The sequence below is a fragment of the Epinephelus lanceolatus genome, chromosome 17 (genome assembly GCF_041903045.1).
Source record: "Epinephelus lanceolatus isolate andai-2023 chromosome 17, ASM4190304v1, whole genome shotgun sequence".
NCBI classification, from domain to species: Eukaryota; Metazoa; Chordata; class Actinopteri; order Perciformes; family Serranidae; genus Epinephelus; species Epinephelus lanceolatus.
The window spans coordinates 26,646,169-26,671,007 of record NC_135750.1 but is presented as its reverse complement, the minus strand read 5'-3'; the positions used below and the strand labels follow the sequence as shown (position 1 = coordinate 26,671,007).

The 24,839-nt window shown below is 38.9% G+C and overlaps 2 protein-coding genes across 3 annotated transcripts in view; both read left to right on the top strand.

The window, feature by feature from the left end:
* Nucleotides 1–12,279, top strand: part of unc5b (unc-5 netrin receptor B) — a 62,027-nt gene extending 49,748 nt beyond the window's left edge. For both annotated transcript variants that reach the window (XM_033613682.2, XM_033613683.2), the window contains 9 exons: nucleotides 3,093–3,287; nucleotides 3,700–4,068; nucleotides 4,181–4,268; nucleotides 4,667–4,841; nucleotides 4,923–5,162; nucleotides 6,821–6,970; nucleotides 7,542–7,706; nucleotides 8,402–8,580; nucleotides 9,389–12,279. In XM_033613682.2, coding sequence (XP_033469573.1) covers nucleotides 3,093–3,287; nucleotides 3,700–4,068; nucleotides 4,181–4,268; nucleotides 4,667–4,841; nucleotides 4,923–5,162; nucleotides 6,821–6,970; nucleotides 7,542–7,706; nucleotides 8,402–8,580; nucleotides 9,389–9,554 — 1,727 coding nt within the window. In that variant the 3' untranslated portion in view covers nucleotides 9,555–12,279. The remainder of the gene's footprint in view (nucleotides 1–3,092; nucleotides 3,288–3,699; nucleotides 4,069–4,180; nucleotides 4,269–4,666; nucleotides 4,842–4,922; nucleotides 5,163–6,820; nucleotides 6,971–7,541; nucleotides 7,707–8,401; nucleotides 8,581–9,388) is intronic.
* Nucleotides 12,280–15,154: 2,875 nt separating this feature from the next.
* On the top strand, nucleotides 15,155–24,743 carry slc29a3 (solute carrier family 29 member 3). The gene is made up of 7 exons (XM_033613232.1): nucleotides 15,155–15,282; nucleotides 16,331–16,442; nucleotides 16,531–16,948; nucleotides 17,446–17,528; nucleotides 17,853–18,079; nucleotides 19,772–19,934; nucleotides 23,483–24,743. The coding sequence occupies exons 3-7, from the start codon at nucleotides 16,625–16,627 to the stop codon at nucleotides 24,093–24,095; spliced, it is 1,410 nt and encodes a 469-aa protein (XP_033469123.1). The 5' UTR covers nucleotides 15,155–15,282; nucleotides 16,331–16,442; nucleotides 16,531–16,624; the 3' UTR covers nucleotides 24,096–24,743.
* Nucleotides 24,744–24,839: the final 96 nt, after the last annotated feature.

Genomic DNA, 24,839 nt, shown 5'->3' with positions numbered 1-24,839 from the left:
CACGCTTTGTTGTCATCTCTGATTGAGCTCAGTGGAGACACGCCTCACCTTCTTGTCCAGCCTGCTCATGAGTGTTGTTATCCCGTCTTGTCTAGCATGTTGACTAAGTGTAACATAGGTTCCTGAGCTGGCTCTGTGTTAGCACATTGCATCAGTTACATAACAGCTTGCTGCAATTGAAAACTAAGACGCGATTACAACAAAGAGATTAATAGATGTTGATGTAATTAACTAAAACAGTTCATCTGGCTCTAAACCAACATGCTGGAGGAATAAATCTGCAAGCTGTTTTTTGAAGGGAGCAAAATGACATGCCTCCAAGCTGAGACTCTTTGATCCGTCGGCTATGAGGTGGAGGCACTTGCTGGAGAAAACAGCTGATTTCTGTCTTACTTTCAGTTAATCTGTAATATAGTTTACATTTGAAGTGATGGTAATTCCTTTAGCTCAATGTGACGTGGGCTCAGGGGAGAGCAGCCACGGTAATGCACCTAATTCGCTATTGTTCCATTTCTGGTAATAAGTGCGGACGGCTGTCGGATTCAGTTCCATCGCGCCACGTGAGCACGGGAGCTCTCCTCTGCCAGCCCGTCTGCCTCCGGCTTTCCTCTCCTCCACCCTCTCTTCTACTCTCACTGCTGCTCTGTAGTGTTTCCTCCAACTTCTTCCCCACTGCTCTTTTAACATGGGCCTTTTCCTCAAGCACTATCCTTATCTCCTCTCTCCTCATCACCACACTTATAATCCGTCTGTCCTCTCAACAAATCACAACCTTATCTAACTCCTTCCTATCCCTTTTGCCAAATTGCCTCTCCTATAGCTCTCTCCTCCTCTGTTTATCCAGCCTGTCTACTCCATCTTCTTTTTTTTTCCACTCTTCTTTGTCTCCCGCCAACCTCGCTACTTGTCTGCTCTTCTTTTCTGCTGTAGTGTAACTGGCTCTCTGGTCTGGATTGGGTATGGCTCTGCTACTGTCGGAGAGTCAGGGCTGTGATGGGCCTAAGGAGTTATCACTGGGTCTGAAAAGTAAAGCAAAAGCGGAGGTGCCTTAAACCTGGATTCTTTCAATTGGGCAGCTTGGGGCCACTCCACTGTTTGCAAAAAGAAGTCCAATTGTATACAAGTCTATCAGAAAATTGCCCTGCCTCCCCTACTCACTTAATTTATTAGCTCAGTGAACATTTTCCTAACAAGTTTATGGCCTCAATCGCTAGTTCCAAGTCTTGTTCAATGCAGTATGAGGTTCATTTTTTAAATTCTGGTCCCATTTAGAGAAAAATAGACCTTAAAGCAGGGTATAGTTTAGGATGTGGCTACCTTGTGATTGACAAGTTCCACAGCTCTGCTCTCTTGTCCAAATATAGTCGCTTCTGGCACCACAAAATCAAGATGGCAATGGCCAAAAAGCCCAACTGGAGTCCACAAATGAATGGGTGACATCAGGGCATAGGTGTAGATTTCAGGGTTGACAAAATTTTCAGGCGGAGGACCTGAAAACCCTTGAACCTTTGAACCATTGACCCTTGAATCACAATGGCTATGGCCATTTCTTTCATACAGTCTATTGGTGGGCCTGCTGACAAGTCACAGCCAGTCACTGAGTAGGAGAAAACAGAGGGAGCCAAACATGGAGCCTGCAAAGTTATGATCAACCACCCCACCACCACCAGTTCCATCCACTTTTGTTGTCAGATGCTTCTGCCTGCAGTCTAAGGAGGAGCTGTTTAATCATGTTGCTTTCCAAGATGATCTCTTTCAACCAAAAAACTGGACACCAGCTACATCCTAGCAGGCGTACTTCCAGAGTTTAAGAATAGGTCCACGTTTTTGAAGCAACACTAACATACTCAAAAGTAAACTGAAAGAGTTATTGGTCACTGTGATCATTCCTGCTGTCCATACCGGCTGTGAAGTGATCCCCTCCCTAATGTGATTCCAATGTAACAGATGGGGGACAAAATCCACAGTCCTTGTTCTGACTAAAAATGCTTTATAAAGTTAAAATGCTCAATAAAATAGCTAAATGAGGCTGCAGCAATCTGACTTAGTCACGTAAAGTGAATATTTTCCAGGAATGTACTTTGAGTATGTACAACTTTTTCTCTCCTGACTCCAGCGCTCTCTTTTTCATTGGCTTCGATTTAAAAAGGTAACACGACACCATTGTAACTCAGTCAGTTTCTTGCCACGACTGATCTCATAGCAGAAACTGTGAATTTTGGACTGACATTGACAGAGAAACTGTATTTAATGTGGATCAGTAAAATCATGGCTGATACCTGATCCACCTATTAAGGTCCATGTTGGCGCCAATACTGATCTGGCATATCGGATTATATCCCCTTTTAGTGCTTGATTAGCTTTTCATTTCCCGCACAATGTTTCATTGCTGAGGCGTGATAGTTTGAAAGTAACAGAGGGAATTAAGCACTAAAAATAGACATTTGAAGGAGGACTCCCCCATCACTTATTTTAAAATCATGTTAGGGAGGGATCTCTACAAGCCCAGAATGGACAGGAGGAACAATCACAGTGACTAATACATCATTCAATTTACATATGGGCATGTCAGTATTGTTTTAAGATAGACTTAAAAGAAAAACTTAAAATTTTAACAGCGACATACTATTGAATTTCAATTGCTCATTAAAATATGCTGCGTGTTTCTAGTTAAAGGTGTTATCACAGTTTCCCAGAGCCCAGTGTCGCATCTTAAAATTGCTTGTCTTGTCTGATTAAACATCAAATTTACAGTGGTTTAAAAAGAAAATGAGAGAAGCAGCAAATCCTCACATGTGAGAAGCGGGGACCAGCAAATGTTTGGAATTTTATCTTTATAAATGACTTAAAAGATTATTCCCTTATCAAAACTCTTGTTAATTTTCTGATGACCGACTAATCACTTGATCTGCTAATTGTTTCAGCTCTAACTTATAATACTTTCTGCTACAGTGGATATGTAGTAAATCAGATGTTATCTCTTAAATTGTGTTTTCTTCCCTCTTGTGTTTTCCCATGCATTTGTATCTGTGTGTTCCCACATGCATCTCTCTGTGGTGTCTTGACCGCCTTCTTTTCCAACCCTCTTTCAGCGCTGGCCCCAGGTATGGGAGTCGCAGTCTATGCTGGTCTGGTGGGGGCCCTGCTGCTGTGTGTGATATTGGTGTTGTGCGTGGGAGTGCTCGCATATCGCCGCAGATGCCGCCATCTCCATGGAGACATCACCGATTCTTCATCTGCTCTCACTGCCGCCTTCCACCCTGGCAACTACAAACCTCCCAGACAGGGTAAGTTCACACATAGACACTAACTCAAACATACGTCATTTAGTACACATTCACACATAATTCCTCTTTTTAATCATTGTGTTTGTTTTCACAACTTTTCTTGTTTTTACTCAAATTCATTGAAGCACTTGGTTACAATCAGCCTCTTTGTCACACTGCTATTTATATCATCCCATAAATGAATTCTCTTTATACCATTATCTCCTCTCGCCTAGTCAATTCTCCATTCTTTACTGCATTACATTTTTTACACTTGAAGCATTTGTCATGGTATCCCTTCCCTTGCTCTTGTCATCAAATATTAATTAGCAACATTAATCCATTTCACTCGCGTCACTTTTAGCACTCTCAGCCCAGCCTGTGTCATTTCTGGTGATAAGAGAACAGCTCCTCTCTTCTCCTACGTCCACAGATAACCCTCACCCTCTGCATCCCTCTGCTCCTCCGGATCTAACAGCCACAGCAGGGGCTTTCCGCGGGCCGCTCTTCTCCCTGCAGCAGGGGGTCAACGACAGCCCCCACAAAATCCCCATGACCACCTCACCCCTGCTGGACCCCTTGCCAAGTCTCAAAATCAAGGTGTATAACGCCTCCACTCTTTCCTCCCTGGAGCTCCCCACAGAAATGGGCTTAGGTGATGGGGAGATCCTCAGCCTTAAGTCGGTGGGTACTATGGGAAGAGAACGAGATTACCACAGCCACACCCTGTCCAGAGAGCCTGGGCTGAGCACCAGCGCCACCCTGGGTAATCTTGGAGGACGCCTTACCATCCCCAACACAGGTGATTATATATTGCATACAACTGTTTTTTCACAGGCGAATGGAAGCAGAATTCATGTGAACCACATGAATCACATATAATTCAAGATAAAACACAGCGCTCTCTCTCGTAGGTGTGAGTCTGCTGGTGCCCCCTGGCACAATCCCCCAGGGGAAGTTCTATGAGATGTACCTCATTATCAACAAGTGGGACAAAACGACGTGAGTGCCCTTCATCTTTATTCCTCTATTTCACTCATCTCCTCCGCAACCACGAGGCAGAGCAGACCTCGTTCTCACCTCAATCAGAAATGTTCCCATGCACGGCTCACCTACTGCGAACCACTTGAAGTTTGTTTGGAAGTTCTATCACTTTTTCTGAGGATAAAAAAGATCAACTTGTCTCAACTTCTATGCTGAAATTGGAGTGTATTAATTTCTTGCCAATTTTTGGGAAGTTTGATCTTCAGTTTGCTTCAGATACATTTGTACCACCATGTTCCTCACTGTTTTGTAACCATGATGTTTTTCTATAAATTAAGTGTAATGTTTTGGTAACTGTTGCAAACACCAGGTGTTCTCCCTCTGTGTGTGTGTATATGTGTGTGTGACATTTACAGGCTACCCTCTGAGGGCAGTCAGACTGTACTAAGTCCTGTGGTGAGCTGCGGCCCATCTGGTATGCTGCTGAATCGTCCCGTGGTTCTTACTTTGCCCCACTGTGCCCAACTAGACACACCTACACCTGATTGGACCCTCACACTCAAGACACAGACGCACCAGGGGGCATGGGAGGTAAGACAGCTTCTGTCTGGTATCATATAATGGATATCTCGTTGGGTTGCATCATTAAATCCTACTTCAATCTGTTTTCAGGAGGTGCTAACAGTAGGAGAGGAGACTTTGTCGTCTCCGTGCTACCTGCAGCTGGAGGAGGAGTGTTGTCATGTTCTCATGGAGCAGTTGGGAACGTATGGCCTGGTGGGCCAGTCCTGCCCTCCACAGCCAGCCTGCAAACGCTTGCAGTTGGCACTATTCGCCCCTCGAGCTCCCTGCCTCTCCCTGGACTACAGCCTCCGTATCTACTGCATCCATGACACCCCACATGCACTCAAGGTGCTGCTTCTGTGTTTGTCACTCTCTGTCTGTGTTAAAATGTCTGTTTACATGTCTTTTTTCTGTTTACCTTTCTTCTTCTCGCCTTTCTTTTTCATCATTCCTTTTATGTGTGAGTTAATCTGGCAATACTATACTTAAGGTGTAAATTTAAATAAGTGCATTGCTGGTAACTTACTTAAATGGATGCTTTGCTGAATTTTCAACCAGCTTTGTGTCATAACAATGTGGGTAGTATGTGTAATGAACTGGGATGAACCTCCCTCCATCTTGCCAGCGCCAGATCTCCCTGCTTATCTCTCAGCTCAAATTCTGATCTTGCGGATTTTCTCTGCTCTCGGGCTGTTGCTTGAACTACAGATTGTATTTCTGCATTATTGTACACCCGCCGTAACAGACACAAGTATAGGAAGAGAGTCGCAATTTAGTCTGAGCTTGAGAGAGAGATACCCCCACCACCCAAGAGACTAAACTCTGATCAAACAGTAAACCAAGATTCTGTTACTGTATTGCCTATTTCTCAACAAAAATGTTTTCAGAAACATATTTTAGTGCAGTGTTTGGCTGTAATATGAGAATTTGTGAACAGGAAGTGGGCGCCATACTGTTTTCTGTATTGTAAAAGCATCCTGGAAAAGAAAAAAAAAAACTCAGATCAAATGGTGAAACTAAGCCTGAGATTCTGTTACTGCATTGTTCATTTTCCCACCTAAAATGTTTGCAGAAACATACTTTATCGCACAGTTTAATTGTAATTCGAGATTGTTTGTTAACCAGCCAGCTGTCGTATTGTTTCTTGGGGAAAAACAGCTAAGCTTGCATTACCTCACCCAGCAGCAGGAGTGGTTATTGGTCCAGTGTGGTGCAGTGCATTCTGGCAGTTGTAGGTTTTCTACCTCTTGAACGAAAGCGAATCCCTCGGCTCTTTTTTGTTTTTTCTGTGGTGATATAACACCAATTTCAAAAGTATTTGTGTCTCTCTAATGCATAGACAGCCCGGTTTTATGAAAAGTCCATCTCTCCAGCAGTGAAATACTTCTTTACAGCCTCACTAGACAAGATTTTTAAAAGTATAACTACTTCCATCATGTCAGCTTTACTTGTAAAGTACAGCTAACACAGAGCTTGGTTTAGTCATGAGCAACACACACATTACACATTTGTCTAAATATTCCCAAAAATCAAAACAAAAGATCCACCACACTTGCCCAAATCAAATTTTGGTATCAAACTGAATCTCCCCTACCCACCAGAGGCAACAACTCAAAATAGCACGGCACGATACAAACTCCCCAGCAAACAGCAAGTGAGCATGCCATCCAGAGAAAGTTGGACTCGCTGACGTTAGATATTTTTCCTCTCTCAGTCCCTTTTTGTATGAAGTGTTCACAGACCAGCCGGGGTAGTAAACATGAGCGAGCTGTGTGCAGTTTACTGGCATCACATTACATGATTCCTGGCTGCTAAAGTTCAAACAGCTTTCGAACTGTTAGCTCTCACACATTTCCATTTGGAGACACTGACTTTAGAGAGCGCACGACGCATATTAATTAAGAGTTTTCAAAAGCGTGTTTTGATATGTGTTAGAATGATAAACCCATAATAAAATTAGTAACATAAATGTGTTACTAAGCCTGTCTTGTTTCCGCCTCTGGCAGGAGGTGCTGGATTTGGAGAGGAGTCTGGGTGGAGTTTTGCTTGAGGATCCCAAGCCACTGCTTTTCAAAGACAGCTACCACAACCTGCGCCTGTCCATCCACGACATTCCTCACACTCACTGGAGAAGCAAACTACTGGCAAAGTATCAGGTGAGACACTCAAAGTGTAGCAGAAAGATAACAGCCTGTTGATAGGTACTGTGCCCATAGATGCGAACATGTCTATAGAGCATCAGCACCTTTAATGATTTAGATCCATAAAACTATTGATAAATTGTCAGTAACTTTAACCCTAATAGACAATAACTCCTAAGAAAAAATTATGATCTGCCAAAACTCTTTATTTCACTTCAGTAGAATGGCTTTTCTTCTCAGAAAACACAGCTAGTTGATTATTCACTTCTGTTGTAAACATCCAAACCCTCTGCTGCATTCTCTTGGCGGCTGCACCGAGATTGCAGTCTGAACCCTCCCTGAATAAACAAGCAGGAAATCTGATAGCGGTCCTAATTTATGGACAGTGTGCTAAGGAAATAAATTGTCCCGTGACACACGGAGACCCAGTTGGTGGAAACACCCAATATCAAAATAAAGCATATTGCACCTCTCCTCGAATGGAAACTGCATTCTAGATCCTCCCTGATTGCACTGCTCAGAGCAAAGCCACTTTTAATCACAGTGGAGAGACCATTTCCTTCTTAACATTACTCTTTGTTAACAGGAGATCCCATTCTATCACATCTGGAGCGGGAGTCAGAGACCCCTGCACTGCACCTTCAGCCTGGAGAGAGGGAGCCTGGCTGTGTCGCAGCTCACCTGTAAGATCTGCGTCCGACAGGTGGAAGGGGAGGGACAGATATTCCAGCTGCACACGGATATTCAGGAGGTAACGTAAAGGGATACTTTGCCAATTTTCAACCAGCTCTGTATTGTAACGGTGTGGGTTGTATGCGTAAATGAACTGTGGTGATCTTGCCTACATCTTGCCAGCACCAGATCTCCCTGCTTATCTCTTATCTCAAATACTGATCTTGCGGATTTTCTCTGGCTCGAGGGCTGTTGCTCGAATTTCAGATTGTATTTCCGCATTATTGTATGTCCACCACAACGGATTTTGAAAATTTGCCAGTGAAAATTTTATCTGGCTCTTGGCTGTAGCTTGGCTGGCTCTTGAACTCCCTCATTTTTGTATGCGGGTCGCCACCACAGACACAAAGAGTATAGAAGTGACCAAGATTCTGTTACTGTGTTGCCTATTTCTCACCTCAGATGTATTCAAAAATATATTTTAGCTCACCATTTAACTGTAATACAAGTTCGATTGGTACCAGCCTGGCTCCATGTTGTTTTCTGTGTCAGAACAGCCCAGCTTGCATCACGTCACCCAACAGTTGATGCATTTATTGGTCTGGTGTGTCACAGTGCATTCTGTTTTCTGTTTCGTGGCCATCTTTCCAGCAGTGAAATACTTTTTCAAGTAACGCAAACGCTGATAAAGTTGTAATGAAAGCCACACATTTGATGCCAAAAGAAATACAGAGGTTGGTCTCATTGTGCCTCTCACCGTCTCTGTCAATCCAGACTCTACCCCCACACTCGCCCCTCCCCTCAGGAGGCACCTGCCTGCCTTCCTCTCAAGTGGGACCCTATGCCTTTCGCTTGCCTGACTCCATCCGCCAGAAGATCTGTGCCAGTTTGGATGCACCCAGCGCCCGAGGATGTGACTGGAGACTACTGGCACGCAGCCTGGGCTTTGACAGGTCAGATCTGCCTCACATGTTTATGTGTGAAAGGCAGCCTGGTCACGCACGAGTCCAGTGTTGATACTCAGGTTCCTACTGTCAAGTGATAACTCAGAATTGTGTATAAGGTGGCATGTAGATGTTCACCGTTTGAGTTCAGATGGGGTTAGGATTTCTTTTTTTGGGGGGCAGTAGACAGACATATTCTTGTTATACTGATTAGAATCTGGAAAACAGTAGATTTTATTTTGGTTTACATGTATTTTGTGTAATATTTACAGTATTTCAGTTTTCAGCCATTTTTGACAACAAATGGCATTGGCACGAAAGCTACGTACAGTAATAGGCCAGAATGACAAGCAATGGTGCACTGATTCGCACTGAGTGCTGTATTTTGTATTTTGTTGTCCACTGTGTAATGGTTGATTGGAAGAGCTTATACACTTGTTTGCAAGTTGTGTTGTTTGATGGCAAAATTTGCTTTTGTTGCATATTTTAAATGTTTTGGCACAGTTAGAGCCTTTTGCAAACAAAATGTGTCATTTTGACCATGAGTGCCACTGTTTTGAAAATGTGGAGTTTGAGTTGACTGCTGCATCAAAGCAATCAAGAAAAACTGTAATGAAAAGGGATATTTCATCTCGCTCACCAGCTATAACTGCTTTGTGTAATATAGCAGGTACTTGGTCATCAGTATTGGACTGTCAGAATGAAGTGGTACCAGCAGTATGCACTATACAGTATGAATGGCTTAAAATGTCTATAATCAACAATGAAGTGCCTCCTTCACTTTTCTGACATCTCGCCTGGTCTTTCTTTCCCCCAGGTACTTGAATTACTTTGCAACAAAGCCGAGCCCCACAGGTGTTCTACTGGACTTATGGGAGGCTTGTCATCAAGCTGACGCAGACCTGGTCTCTTTGGCGACCGCACTGGAAGAAATGGGCAAAAGTGAGGTGCTAGTTGTCATGACAACAGATGGGGATTGTTGATTGGTCAAGGAACAAGAGAGCAAGCCAGACTTTTTTTTTTTTTTTTTTTTCTTTTTTCTCACCACCGTGATGACAATAAGAATACCTGCCTATGAATATGCACACCCCCGGCACAAATCATAAGCCCACAGAGCATTTTGGTTCCTTCACATGCATTGTATTACCTCTGCCTCATCTTCCTTTCCACTGACCCCTGATCAGCCACTGTAGCTACATACCCGCCCATTCCCATGCGTGCCATCCCATGATAACTGCTAATCTGATTCAGCTTGAATCCTCCAAAGCAATGTTGCATCTGCACGACGTCAAACCAATTTGAGGGTACGAAGGCGTAAAATGGGTGTAAAGTCGTCTGTCATGTGTGGTGTTGGCTGTCTTCTTTAGAGATTGCAAATTACACTATTCTTGTATATAAATAAGAAAAGCTTTGGGACAAACTAAAAAAAAAAAAAAGATGTATTCAACACACTAAAGCACGCACAATAACACAAACAAGTCAAACGCTAGCACGGGATTACTCATGTTTCAGTAGCAGCATGAAAGTGCATGATTTAACACCATCGCACCTCATGGCAGGGGCTTTTGTTTTCTCCATTGTCATTCTGTGTGTGCAGTGAATGACAGGCAGCACCAAACTGTCTGAAACCTCCTCAGGCTACAGACAAACTTCGACTCACACACACACACACACAAAAACACACGGACAAACTGGTCATTGACTGGCTCTGAATCAGCTAGGCTAAGATTTCCTGTCTAACTGCTTCGACTGTCGACAAATCACATGAGGTCCGAACCCTCAAGGTCTGAGGGCTTGAGCATGTCGCTTTGGGCTGGAAAAAAAAAAAAAAAAAAAAAGCTGCCTCTTCTTTGTGCTAGGAGGGTGAATTGTGAAGTTAATTTAAGAATTGGCAGATAGCTATACCGACTGACTCTTTATATTGTACCAACAAATGCCTCAAAGCCTTGGCATATCATTCCGACTCACAGGGGTGTTTCTCTATCATCTCTCCTTGCATTCCTCTATCGCTCTGCCACACTCCTCCGATCTGTTGAGAATAAACTGCAGGGGAGCTTTCTGGTCATCCCTTAAAAGTTTCCTTTGGGGAACGCTCTTTAAGTTATTATCCATATTTGTGGATTTTTTTTTCATTGCCATTGCTGTTACGATCATTTAGAAGCTGTTCCATCATCTGTGCTTGTTTGGGCTGCTGAGCTGTTTTATTTTTGATTCTAGTAGAGCAGGCCAAATGGGAGAGTTAGGTGCACAGTGGATGTCTCAGTTGTGAATAATGAAATCATGTTTACTTGCTATTTTAAATATGGTGCATTTATTCAAAATGTAATCTGTAAACCATGATTAGAGGTGGTCAGATGTCCAGGTGAATATACTGTATGCTGTATTGTAGGCGTTTTGCTTTGCTGTAACTGAGGGCAGTTCCCATTGTTCAGAGATGGATGTTAAAGAATAGATTAGCCTTGAATCAGCTAGGCAGCAAGGGACCATAAAATTTACCTCAACGCTAACTGCATTACGTTTCTCTGTCCACCACTTATCTGTGTGTCCATCTGTCTATCTATCGCCCTGTAATTCATTATGTCTCCCCTGTTTCAATTTGATGACCTATTGTTACCTTTCTACGAAGCCGCCTGCTTTGTGGTCAGGGTCCTCAAGCTTTCTGCATTATCAATGTTGTTCTGTCACTTATTGTTAGACGGGAATTGAAATGCTTTCATCTGTAACTTTGTCATTACTTAAGTTCTCTGTGTTATTGAGTCTTTTTATCCCTCAAAGCAAAAAAATAAGTGTTCATATCATTGAAACCACAAAAACCAAAACACAGGCAGTATCCCTCCTCTCAGCAGTGAGTCATGTCACTGTTTTGTGTGAATGAACTGAAAAACATAAGTGTGTGTATATGAGTGTGTGTTGAGTGAGTGGGTATGTGTGGGCAGGTGGGTGTGCGCGTACAGTATGTGCACACGCTCAAGATCTGTCATTTCTCTTTGTAAGTGCTATGCAAGTACAAAAGAAAAGCGAAGCATTTTGACTTCTTTTGTTTCCTGGAAGAGTAATTCTATTTTTTCAGATCAGGGCATTGACAGGGTTTTGATTTTGTATCCTAAAGTGGTTTAAGAGAGGTTTAACATTTTTTGGTTCTGGTGGGATGTGTGGGAATTCTTCATCTGGATCGGAAGGATTGGATCACCGACCAAGGAAGCTAACTATTGGAGAAAAAAAAGCATATGTGGGAGAACAAAACAAAGTATGGTGCAATGGCTACAAAACAAGTTGTGATTACCATCATGAACTCGTGCCCTGCAGGTCTTTGCTCGTGAGGAAGTATCTGAACACGACTAGTTCAGAACTTTGGATCCCTGAACACTGCAGGACAATTTTTCTTTCCTCGAATCTTGTTACAGAGACTGGCTAGCTGTAGACTACAGTGTTTATTCGTCCAGATTTCTTGAGTATCTGTTGGATCTTTGGCCATAGCTCTGGATAATTTATGCCGGAGCTGGACTGGATTCCTCCTCGCTCCCATCAAAGAGAAAAATTTAGCCTTTGTTCAAGAAGTCAAAGACATTTTTATGGGAAAAAAAACAAAATGGATTCAGTGACATTATTTTATCTCTGTAAAGTACCAATTGTAAATAAACGTCTAGCCTTCTTACCTGTAACTAAATATAATTTTTATGCAATAAATTATATTTCTTAGTTTAAAAATAGTGTGTGTTTTGTTGTTATTGAATTCAAGCTTGTTATTGCAAAAGCAAACACTTAGAGAGCAGCTTGAACTAAAATCCATAGAGTAAATTACAGGCTTCTTTGAAGCACCTTGGCACAACACAATCACTAAATAAATGGCATCTGTGTTTTTATCAATTACACCCTATTTTCACAGAAAATACAGAGCTTCTCAACTTGCCCCTCTTCCCATCACACCTCATTGGAAAATTCCCTTTAGGTCCATTTAGCTTTGAAAGCTTTTAACTGGCAGGCTGTCCAGCCTTCAAATTAACAAGGTTTTAGAGACGCTAATAGTGTCCTTTAAGGATTGACTCTGGGTGCTCAGATCGAGCATTCTAACCTCAGCTTTTTTACGAGTGCAGGATGTGTGAGGATTTGTCAGATTAGGCTCTTACATTGAGAACAAATATCCCAGTGCTGGAGTGAGAGTGCTCTGCAGTATGGTCTTAATGGCGGGCAACACTTTGCACCTGTTTCATTAGATGCACCGCTAATTGTGGACAGATATGCCACCCTCCAGTGCATGACTTAATCGAACCTTTCGTAATGCATAACGTGATGGTACAGTACAAAAGCTGACTGCAGCCTCAGTCCACCCCCTCATCTCTACACAAGATGCTTTTGTTACTTTTTATGGAATAAATCAGCAGTGGGAATAAAATTAGTTTGAAGGCGTGTAAAAATTATTATGAGAACATGCTGCAGGTGATACCAGGACATACACATACACGATGTAAAGCATTTACAACAGATATTCCTCTGCATTATGAAATGATAATGTTTGAGTCCACCTAAGCAGAAATGAAAATAAATATATGCATTGATATGTACAATATCTAAGGTTTGCAGTGCAATTCTATGAAAGCCTCTCATCAAAACATACATATCTATTCACTGCTCTGAATTATAACCTGCAGAACAAGTACATGGAGGATGTATTTGATTTTAGGCTCACAGTGGAAAAACAAACAAACACATTTTTGGAGTGTATTTTTCTCGCAGATTGTTCCAGCACAATAAGATGTGTTGTTGCCAGGGGAAAACAGCAGTTAGGCAGCTGTGAGTTGGACGGGCTCCACATTTGGACAGTGATTCATTTGATAATGATTAGTTTAGTCCAGTGGTGTCCACCTATGTGTCACAGAGAGCCAACTGTCAGAAGGTTTCAGTCCAATCATAGACAGATAACCACCTGGTGTCATGCTCCACTGTAAAGTGGATTTTTAGTCTTTTTTTTCTCTTCTTACAGGTGTTGTATTTATTTATTTATTAATTTTCCACATTCCGGAGTAGTACCAATAAGCACATGACTGACTGTGTGACATGCTGGCCTATTCTGCCCTCTTCTGGTGAATATCATGAGTTACCCACACTTCTCAACAAAGGGCAGTAAACTCAATGGTGCAATATAATCAAAATTAATTCTGGCATATTTTTAAATAAACAAAAAACATATGCAATATGACCGACAGTTTAAATGCTTATTGATTTTAATAAACTAATAATTATATAGGGGGAGACCACAACAACATACAGCCTCGTGGCAATACCTCAAAGTCAGGTGTAGTGATTTACATGTGATATCTGAAGGTAAGTTGAGCACTACAAAATGTATTATAGTATATTTTGTGAGCTTGATCAAGGAAAAAATATTCTATTGCAATAACTAAGACTTTTTTCATTAATGTCAGCACTGGACATCACTCAGAAATATTTGTAATTTGTCTTTGAAAACAAAAAGTCCTGCACTTTGTTTGCTTGTCAGTTTTATGTTTTGTAATCAGATCAGCACATATCTCACAAACCAAAGAGATATCAGATCAAATCCAACACAATTTCAATATGCTACAGAATAAGCTGTATGTATGCTGTATATGCTCCAGTTGTATGCTACAAATTTTAGGATTTGAATGTCAAAATCAAGCAGTTTCCCTTAAAAAGCCAAATGTTCAGTTTGACTTTTAGTTAAGTTTTTTCATCATTTACATCTGTACATCTGAAAATGGTAATTACAATTTTTTTCTATTTTTTATCATTTTTAAGGAGATTTCTACATTGCAGCCATGTGGTTTTTGTTGTTGTTGTTGTTGTTCAAAAAGTATTGTGAGTTAATAGCATCTAAAACAATATATATTCTATATAAAGGTACGGTATCGTTTGGGCAAGTATCTTCTCTAATTATCAGTTTTTAAAATCAAATGTATTTTGGCTTATTTGTAGCCTAAATACTGCCTTTATTTTAGAACCTGAAAAGAAGTAGGTTTTATTTATCTATTTATCTATCTATTCGAGTTATTTAGCACGTAGCCTACAAACGAGTTGTTTTTAATTATTTGTTTGTTTATTTGGTCGTTTGTTTGCATTTTGTTACATTGTAACAATGCAACATCCAAGTTTTAATACAGGGAAGTGTTAAATTTTAAAATCTGACAAACAGAGGATAAATAATAAAATACATAAATAATAATAATAAAATACATAAATAATAAAATACATAAGTAAAAAGAGAAATATGACAACAAAAATAAACGTACAAAGTTGATAATCAGATTAAAAATATAAATAAAAGACAAAAGAAGTAGGCTGCCTTCATATTTTGTTAGTACAACAATACTTCCGGTATATGTGCTGTCTTTCCACATAATAGCGTGGATTACTTTTACTTTTAATATTTTGTGTCTATTACAAACTCTTTTTAAATAAAGCTCTGGCTTGTGCCATATTAAGTATTATGTAAATGAAACGGACGTTGTTATTGAGAAAATATACGTTTTTGAGTCAGTCTCTTATAGATTTGCGTATGTTACGCTTTTATTCTGAAGGACCCGCACCGGAAGTCGTCTTTAGTTGTCGCTGCTGGTGGAAGACTGTTGTTTATCAGCTGACCAGAAATGAAGTTTGCCGTGAAATGGATTTACGGGTCAGTGTAATGCCTGTGGAAACGACAGAAACTACAGCCAGGGAGTGTCCAACAGTGAGGTATGTTTATATTTTATTTAATGAGCCCAACAGCTGACTCGGGTCGAGCTGGTTAGCCAACTGTCACGTTTGTGGACACAGCCTTAGCTAACGTCTAACGTTAACGTTACTTTGACTCTTTACAGCGGTGTCCACACTAAACAAACAAAAAAACTTGACGTGTCTTTTAACGTTAAGAACATAACAACAAAGACAGCGGCAGAATGAGCTGAATAATTTCGCAATGAAGGGTGAAAAAATGTTGAATGTGAAACCGGTTGTTTGCAGTGGCCAGAGGCAGACTTTGAATTCTGGAGCTGGAGTCCGTGTAATTGGCTTTTCTTGGGTAAGCATCATGTGAATACTGGTTCCTCATTAGTGGCACACATGATGCTTTAGGATGCAAGGTCAGCTTTGTTCTGTCATGTCAGCCTTCTTCTAACCTCCTTAAAAAAGTTAAAGTAATGACTTTATATTGTGCAAGCAAGAGATGATTTGTGTCAGAGGCAGAAATAGATCAGAGCCCGGAGCTCTCATCTCATGACTGCTCCTACATGCTTCATTCACCACTTATTTTTATCATGTGAGGTTAGTGTAGTTTGCAGAACACGTGCAGGTGTGAAGTGAAACTGTAGTGATTGCTCAAAGTGTGAATAACAATCACATGAGAAACGAAGTGCAGAGTTACTTTGTGTGATGAAGCATTTCACTTAGAAAAATCCTAAATTCCTAAATTCAGTGGGTTCAAATCCACACACTGCTGCCAAATAGTAATGATTACAGCCGCCATTAATATTGTTGGTGCAGCGGTGGCACGGTGAGAAATGGACAATGTGTTCATGTCACATTCCATATCATCTGAATCATGATGATGAGTCATTTTTAAACTGTGTACCTTTCTGTTCCCAACTGAGGTAGCAGCTGTCATGTTCAGTGTGTTGTGCTGAAAATCAACTGAGTACAACCTCTCTATTTTGGGTCTTTCATGTAAAGTAATACATTTGGAAAATACCTGTCAGCATTCCCAGAATTGAATGATAACTCAGGGTTAAATGTGGTTGCCCTGCAGAATCACAAGATCCAGACAACTGGACTGATCTCTACCAGCTACAGCTCAGAGATCTCTCCAGACTATGGCTTCACAACAAACAGTCTGCCTTTTCTTTTCTGGACAAGCACAAGTAAGCATCATCCAAACCTCACTCTTTGCAGTAACATTATTAGTCCACAGTGATTTTTAACCCATTTTTTTCTTCTTCCCCTTCGCAGCTCTCTCTTTAGTACTTCCTGTCTTTCACTGCCTCAACCTTCCGTTTTCTCTCTCGTCTTCACTGTTTGAGTGTCCTGTATTCTGTTTGTGAACATGGACGACACAGAGCCTGTTCAGCCCAGTCTCAACTCCAACTATGTTCCAACCACTCCCAGCAACCACCATGTATCTGAGGATGAGGAGAGCGATGACCAGAGTCCCTCGTCATCACTCCTACCCAAACATTCCTCAGTGCCTCTGGCCGTGCGCTACAGCCCAGAGGACTCTTACTGTTTTGTGTACATCATCTTCTTTCTCATGGGCATCGGGTCCCTGCTGCCCTGGAACTTCTTCATAACAGCCAAACACTACTGGCTCTACAAACTGAGTAACAACACTCATGGCAGCGGCAATAAGGAACACCGCTCAGACCTCAGTGTGAGTGAGAGGGATGGGATACTAAATACAGCTGCTATGTATATCGAGCGTGGGTGTACACAGGAAGATGCACATTTGTGCCATTCTGCATGCTTTTCATAGAACTGTGACGGTCCTGTGACAGATGTGAGAGCTGAGTGTCTCTACACACCTGATATCCATTGAAACAAAATTACACACATAGAAATGCCTTAAAGGCTTATTGAGGGCAACCAAGATGAAGGTAGAGACAGAGTGGGCAAATACATCTGCTTCTGATTTATGTCTCTGTTTCACAAATGATGAATTTGATAGGTTTCTGCTAATCTTAGATTAATGCTTGATTTGTTTTGACTTAAAAACCATAGCAAAGATAAGGAAGGAATATGTTCTTCTATTTCTCTCCCCTCTCCTTTCACTTCCTCTTATTTTGTGTGAGACACAAAGTGATTGCATGGGTGTATGTCCTTGTATTCAAGCAAAATCAAATGTTTTGTCTTTTCTCTAACTATTTACAGGACTACTTTGAAAGTTATCTGGCCATTGCCTCCACGATACCCTCTGTGCTGTGTCTGATCCTCAACTATGTCCTAGTTAACAGGTGAATTTCCCATACACATACACACACACACACACAAACACACACACACACACACACACACACACACACACACTGGATGCTTGGAGATTACAATGCCTCATATGTCTTATGTAGGGCTTGGAAGATTGTCATTTTAAACAGCATCTCTGCAGCAGAATACATTAATTAATAGCTTACTATCTCACATTTGTCCAACAACACCAAAAATCTGCTTCTTTTTCATGTTTATGTCGATCTTTGATGAAATCCTGTCTAATCCCTGTACATCTGTGTGTGTGTGTGTGTGTGTGTGTGTGTGTGTGTGTGTGTGTGTGGTGTTGGCAGGTTGTCCTCAAACGTGCGGATCCTGTCGTCTCTTTTTGTGATCCTGGTGGTGTTTGTGGTGACCACAGTTCTGGTGAAGGTGGATGTGTCAGACAGCAAGACAGAGTTCTTCATTGGTACCTTGGCCAGCGTGGCTGTTGTCAGTGGAGCCTCCAACCTCTTCTCTGGCAGTGTGTTCGGGATCAGTGGGCATTTCCCTATGAGGATTTCTCAGGCCCTTATATCAGGTACAGTCCTCAGTCAGGTCAGGAATGTCTCTTGTTTGAACTATTTTCTTTGAAGCACTTACACAAAGTAATTTAAAAAACAACTTTTCTGCTGTCTTGAAGCCATACATTTTGCACTATTTAGCAGCTTCATCGAGGGTTTACTAATAAAATAACTTGTCATCAAAACTATTTATGGCTTGCCACCACATGTGTGGGACATAATCATGGCATCTGTCTCTTTGTGTGTGGCCACACTCTGATAAACACAACAAAAACACACCATAGAACTCACATGACAGGTTCCCCCTATAGAACAGATGGCCCCATTTTGGACGTTTATTTTGGAACACTTTGTTGGATACATTTGCATAATAATAAATAAACACTGATGTTGCGAAAAATACTAAAGATCTCTAATGCTCTAAGATCCTCACCCTCTTGTCAAAGGCATAGCCTGCCCTATTCTGCCTTGCTGTGGCTCTCATTAGCTTACCCTGACATTCTTACCCTAACCAATCTCACTCCTATGGCTCATTTTGGCTGCAGGCAAAAGTGGCCCTTCATTTTTTTTAATAACAGTGTGAACAGCACAAATCACACAGAATTTGATCTTTTGGGTCACTTTCTTATGTTGTCAAAAAATCGGATACAGGTTTGATTTCTTTTTTGCAATGCAACCTCAGTCTGAACAGTCATATTGGAATTCATGTGACTTTTCTGTCACTCTTGATAGACACTGGTCACAATTCTGCGTTGGCGCGAGTCACAGGGGCTGACAGATGCAGCTGAATGTAGCCCTTGACCTCTTGAAATTTTAGACATAATCGGTTTCAGTGAAGCCATTCACCACTCCTGGTTCCGACTCTGCATTCAAACACATCTCCACACAGAAGCAGCAGTATTGCTTTACAAAAAGCCTTATTAAAAAACTTGCTCTTTTCATCCCACATATTATCTGTTCACAAATTCACTGGCTTCTATTGCACAACAATTTATAAATGAAACCGTAAACGCTGACTTCAGCGGCCTCAATGCTTACTTCCTTATGACAGCGCGCTGCATGTGATGTTTTCGTCATTGTTCTTTTGCACATATGGGTCATTTCAGGACCGTGAGCAGTTCACTGGAATCTGATATTGGCCACATTTAAAAAACAATGGAAACAGCCAATAAAAAATGGAATCTGAGCAATAAATCCACTAAGGCTTGCAGTGTAAATATAGTCTATGTCATGGCAGGTGTATTGCTCAGGACCCAAGGAAGTGCAGGGTTGAGTGTGAAGTTGTTTTTGGGAAAGCTGCAAGAAGCAATATTAGAGGCCAAGTAAACGACCTGTTTTGAACGGGCACTAAACTAGTTGACCTTATTAACATAACTGGTTATAATTATGCCTCTTGTCCAGTGCAGAACAGGAATAAGCAGGGAAAAGAAAATGGATGAACATATGGGCCGTTATCATGGGCCAGGAGTTTCTTTAAAGTGATAGAATAATAAAAATATATATCGTAATTTTAACATTCGTGAGTCACCTCTAGGGAAACTTTGTTGCATGTCCTCTTTCACTTACCCTACTTAAGGCCAAAAAGATGGATTTATAGTTACATTTAATATATAGGGGTGATTTTGGTGGAACATGAGGAAGCTTGTCTTTTTGTTAACTGACTGCACTGATCAACGGAATCAACCAACTGAGGTCCTTTATTGTCTCAGGTCAGGCCATGGGAGGCACGCTGAGTGCAGTAGCATCAATACTGGACCTGGCACTGGCAAAGGATGTGGCAGACAGCGCCCTGGCCTATTTCCTGACAGCTGATGTCTTCATCCTGCTCTGCATCATGACATATCTGCTGCTGCCCAAGCTGGCATATTCAAGGTCAGTAGCAGCCAAAGATAATTCTGGTTGCCTTCCGCAACTAAACCCTCCAGGAGAAATTTTTAGAAACTTAGCAGCTACAGTGACTATTGAAAAGCAGAAAATTTTCTGAATATTTCTCACATGTACTGTGACTTTTTTTTAATCACATTTATGTGACAGTCTATACTCTATGTCACAGTATAGTATGTCATAAAAGAGTGATTTAAAAAGTCATATTATACTATGTCATAAAAAAGTGATTTAAAAAGTCATAGTATAGTATGTCATAAAATTTCACCAAAAAAGTCATAGTATAGTATGTCAGAAAAATGTGATTTAAAAAGTCATAGTATAGTATGTCAGAAAATTGTGATTTAAAAAGTCATAGTATAGTATGTCATAAAAAAGTGATTTAAAAAGTCATAGTATAGTATGTCATAAAAGAGTGATTTAAAAAGTCATAGTATACTATGTCATAAAAAAGTGATTTAAAAAGTCATAGTATAGTATGTCATAAAAGAGTGATTTAAAAAGTCATAGTATACCATGTCATAAAAAAGTGATTTAAAAAGTCATAGTATAGTATGTCATAAAATTTCACCAAAAAAGTCATAGTATAGTATGTCATAAAAATGTGATTTAAAAAGTCATAGTATAGTATGTCATAAAAATGTGATTTAAAAAAGTCATAGTATAGTATGTCATAAAAATATGATTGAAAAAAGTCATAGTATAGTATGTCATAAAAATATGATTAAAAAAAAGTCATAGTATAGTATGTCATAAAAATGTGATTTAAAAAAGTCATAGTATAGTATGTCATAAAAATATGATTTAAAAAAAGTCATAGTATAGTATGTCATAAAAATATGATTGGAAAAAGTCATAATATAGTTTGTCATAAAAATATGATTTAAAAAAAGTCATAGTATAGTATGTCATAAAAATATGATTTAAAAAAGTCATAGTATAGTATGTCATAAAATTTCACCAAAAAAGTCATAGTATAGTATGTCATAAAATTTCACCAAAAAAGTCATAGTATAGTATGTCATAAAAATGTGATTTAAAAAAGTCATAGTATAGTATGTCATAAAAATATGATTTAAAAAAGTCATAGTATAGTATGTCATAAAAATATGATTTAAAAAAAGTCATAGTATAGTATGTCATAAAAATATGATTTAAAAAGTCACAGTATAGTATGTCATAAAAATATGATTTAAAAAAGTCATAGTATAGTATGTCATAAAAAATATGATTTAAAAAAGTCATAGTATAGCATGTCATAAAAATATGATTTAAAAAAATAATAGTATAGTATGTCATAAAAATGTGATTTGAAAATGTCATAGTATAGCATGTCATAAAAATATGATTTAAAAAAGTCAAAGTATAGTATGTCATAAAAATATGATTTAAAAAAGTCATAGTATAGTATGTCATAAAATATGATTTAAAAAAATAATAGTATAGTATGTCATAAAAATATGATTTAAAAAAGTCATAGTAGTATGTCATAAAAAATATGATTTAAAAAAAGTCATAGTATAGTATGTCATAAAAAATATGATTTAAAAAAGTCATAGTATAGCATGTCATAAAAATATGATTTAAAAAAATAATAGTATAGTATGTCATAAAAATATGATTAAAAAAGTCATAGTATAGTATGTCATAAAAATGTGATTTAAAAAAGTCATAGTATAGTATGTCATAAAAATATGATTTAAAAAAGTCATAGTATAGTATGTCATAAAAATATGATTTAAAAAAAGTCATAGTATAGTATGTCATAAAAAATATGATTTAAAAAGTCACAGTATAGTATGTCATAAAAATATGATTAAAAAAAGTCATAGTATAGTATGTCATAAAAAATATGATTTAAAAAAGTCATAGTATAGCATGTCATAAAAATATGATTTAAAAAAATAATAGTATAGTATGTCATAAAAATGTGATTTGAAAATGTCATAGTATAGCATGTCATAAAAATATGATTTAAAAAAGTCATAGTATAGTATGTCATAAAATTTCACCAAAAAAGTCATAGTATAGTATGTCATAGTATAAAGTCATAGTATAGTATGTCATAAAAATATGATTTAAAAAAATAATAATATAGTATGTCATAAAAATATGATTTAAAAAAAGTCATAGTATAGTATGTCATAAAAATATGATTAAAAAAAGTCATAGTATAGTATATCATAAAAATATGATTAAAAAAGTCATAGTATAGTATGTCATAAAAAATATGATTTAAAAAAGTCATAGTATAGTATGTCATAAAAAATATGATTTAAAAAAATAATAATATAGTATGTCATAAAAATATGATTAAAAATGTCATAGTATAGTATGTCATAAAAATATGATTTAAAAAAGTCATAGTATGTCATATAAATATGATTAAAAAATAATAGTATAGTATGTCATAAAAATATGATTTAAAAAAATAATAGTATAGTATGTCATAAAAATATGATTAAAAAAGTCATAGTATAGTATGTCATAAAAATATGATTTAAAAAAGTCATAGTATGTCATAAAAATATGATTTAAAAAAATAATAGTATAGTATGTCATAAAAATATGATTAAAAAAAGTCATAGTATAGTATATCATAAAAATATGATTAAAAAAGTCATAGTATAGGATGTCATAAAAATATGATTTAAAAAAGTCATAGTATGTCATAAAAATATGATTAAAAAATAATAGTATAGTATGTCATAAAAATATGATTTAAAAAAATAATAGTATAGTATGTCATAAAAATATGATTAAAAAGTCATAGTATAGTATGTCATAAAAATATGATTTAAAAAAGTCATAGTATGTCATAAAAATATGATTTAAAAAAATAATAGTATGTCATAAAAATGTAAGAAAAATAAGCCATAGTATGCCATAAATGTCATTTAAAAGGTCATATTATATCATGTCATGAAAATAAGATTAGAAAAGTCATAATGTAGTTCATCACAAAAATGTTACAAAAATAAGTCATAGTATATAGTATGCCATAAAAATTTGAAAAATGCTTTAAAAATGCATTCATACCCCTCAAATTGTATTTTGATTATTCCCTCCCCCTACATTACCTGTAACCTTGTACTTTATTGTATAGATACAGGAGATAACAACACCTTTTCTTGTCTTGTAAAATTTACTTTCATTTGAATCTGGACACTCTACTGTAGATTACAGATAGTTCAGCAGTGTGCAATTTCTGCCAGTGTCATTCCTCAGACTGCCACCAGATGTTGCCAAAGTTGTGTTAAAATCCAAAATCCAAATGTTAAAATCCCACACATCATAGGGTTAAATATATTATTATAAATATTGTAAACTTACCTGTTCAAGTCACTGTTTGATTCAGTTTGGTGCATAAACAAACAAATATTCCAGTCTTAATTTTTTTAATGTTGCATTTCACACAGATGGACTGATGACATTTAAAGCAATTTCAAAGGTTAATGTGGCCTTGAAGACAGCATTAAGGCAGTGTAGGGATAACTCCTTTAAAATGTGCTGCATTCTGTTTCTCCTCTCTGTAGACACTACATGCTGGCAGCAACGGGTGACAGGGGAGCAGCAGCAGCAGGCACAGGGAGCGGAGTCTCCGTCCCACCTCTGCAGCCTATCCTCAGGAAGACATGGGTGCTGGGCCTGAGTGTCTTCTACGTCTTCTTCATTTCCATCATGGTGTTCCCTGCTGTATCTTCAGGGATCCAATCTGTCAACAAAGCCAGCGGCAGCCCCTGGACAACCACTTACTTTGTGCCCCTCACCAGTTTCCTCCTGTACAACGTAGCAGACTTTTGCGGCAGGCAGGCCACAGCTTGGCTGCAGGTCCCTGGCCCCACCAGCCAAGTCCTCCCTGTGCTGGTGGTGTGTCGCTCCGTCATGGTGCCACTTCTCATGTTCTGCAACTTCCAGCCGAGGGACCACCTCCACACTGTGCTATTCGGCCATGACGTGTACCCTGTGGTCTTTAACTGCCTGCTAGGCCTCACTAACGGCTACCTCGGCACTCTGCCGATGATCTATGGCCCTAAGGTGGTACCTCGAGAGCTGGCAGAGGCCACAGGAGTGGTCATGTCCTTCTTCCTCACTCTGGGACTGGCTGTAGGATCTGCTTTCTCTGTGCTTATTGTGCACTGCATTTGACAAGGCTGTTATAAAATAGCCCATCCATTCACTGTGGTATAGTTGAGCTATACAGTCGAGTCTGAAGAACACCAGAACCTCAGAACTATGATGCGACGTACACCAGTACAGCCAGCTGTCTGCATGAGGGAAAGTGCTGATAAGCTTCTCATCTCCGCTCTTAACCAAAAAGCCTTTGACTACTTCATACCTCACATTAATGTGTGTTATGTTTACACTGATGGGGTTGTACCTGTCAAGACTTGATCTCTACATATATAATATCAGGAAATGATTCTCTTAGCAACAATAGATATCAGTGCAGTCCATAAGGGACACGTCACTGGACAAGTTCTTTTGTTTTTCATACTGCAAAACACATTTTGCACAAATGTATTAGGTTCCAGGGTAAGATACCAAAAAGGTTAGGTGGAAACGCAGCTTAGGGGTGAACTTTTGTGGTACTATGTGCATTGTTATGTAGAAGGTGTTCAATATTAGTTTAGTTCAACTGTAATTAAAAAAAACGTATAGATGGTAAAGAAGCACCACATTTTTGTGACGGATACAGCTCAAAACATGGCTGATTGTCATTCAACATGTGGTTATTCATGTCTGCCCTGTAACTACTTGACACAACTTTATAAACTGAACATTTACAGTAACAAATGATGTCTTGGTCATCATTCTTAAATGTGCACTTCAGCTGCAGTTTTAGAACCTGTAATATTTGAAATATTTTAAGCATACTATCAATAAGAGTTC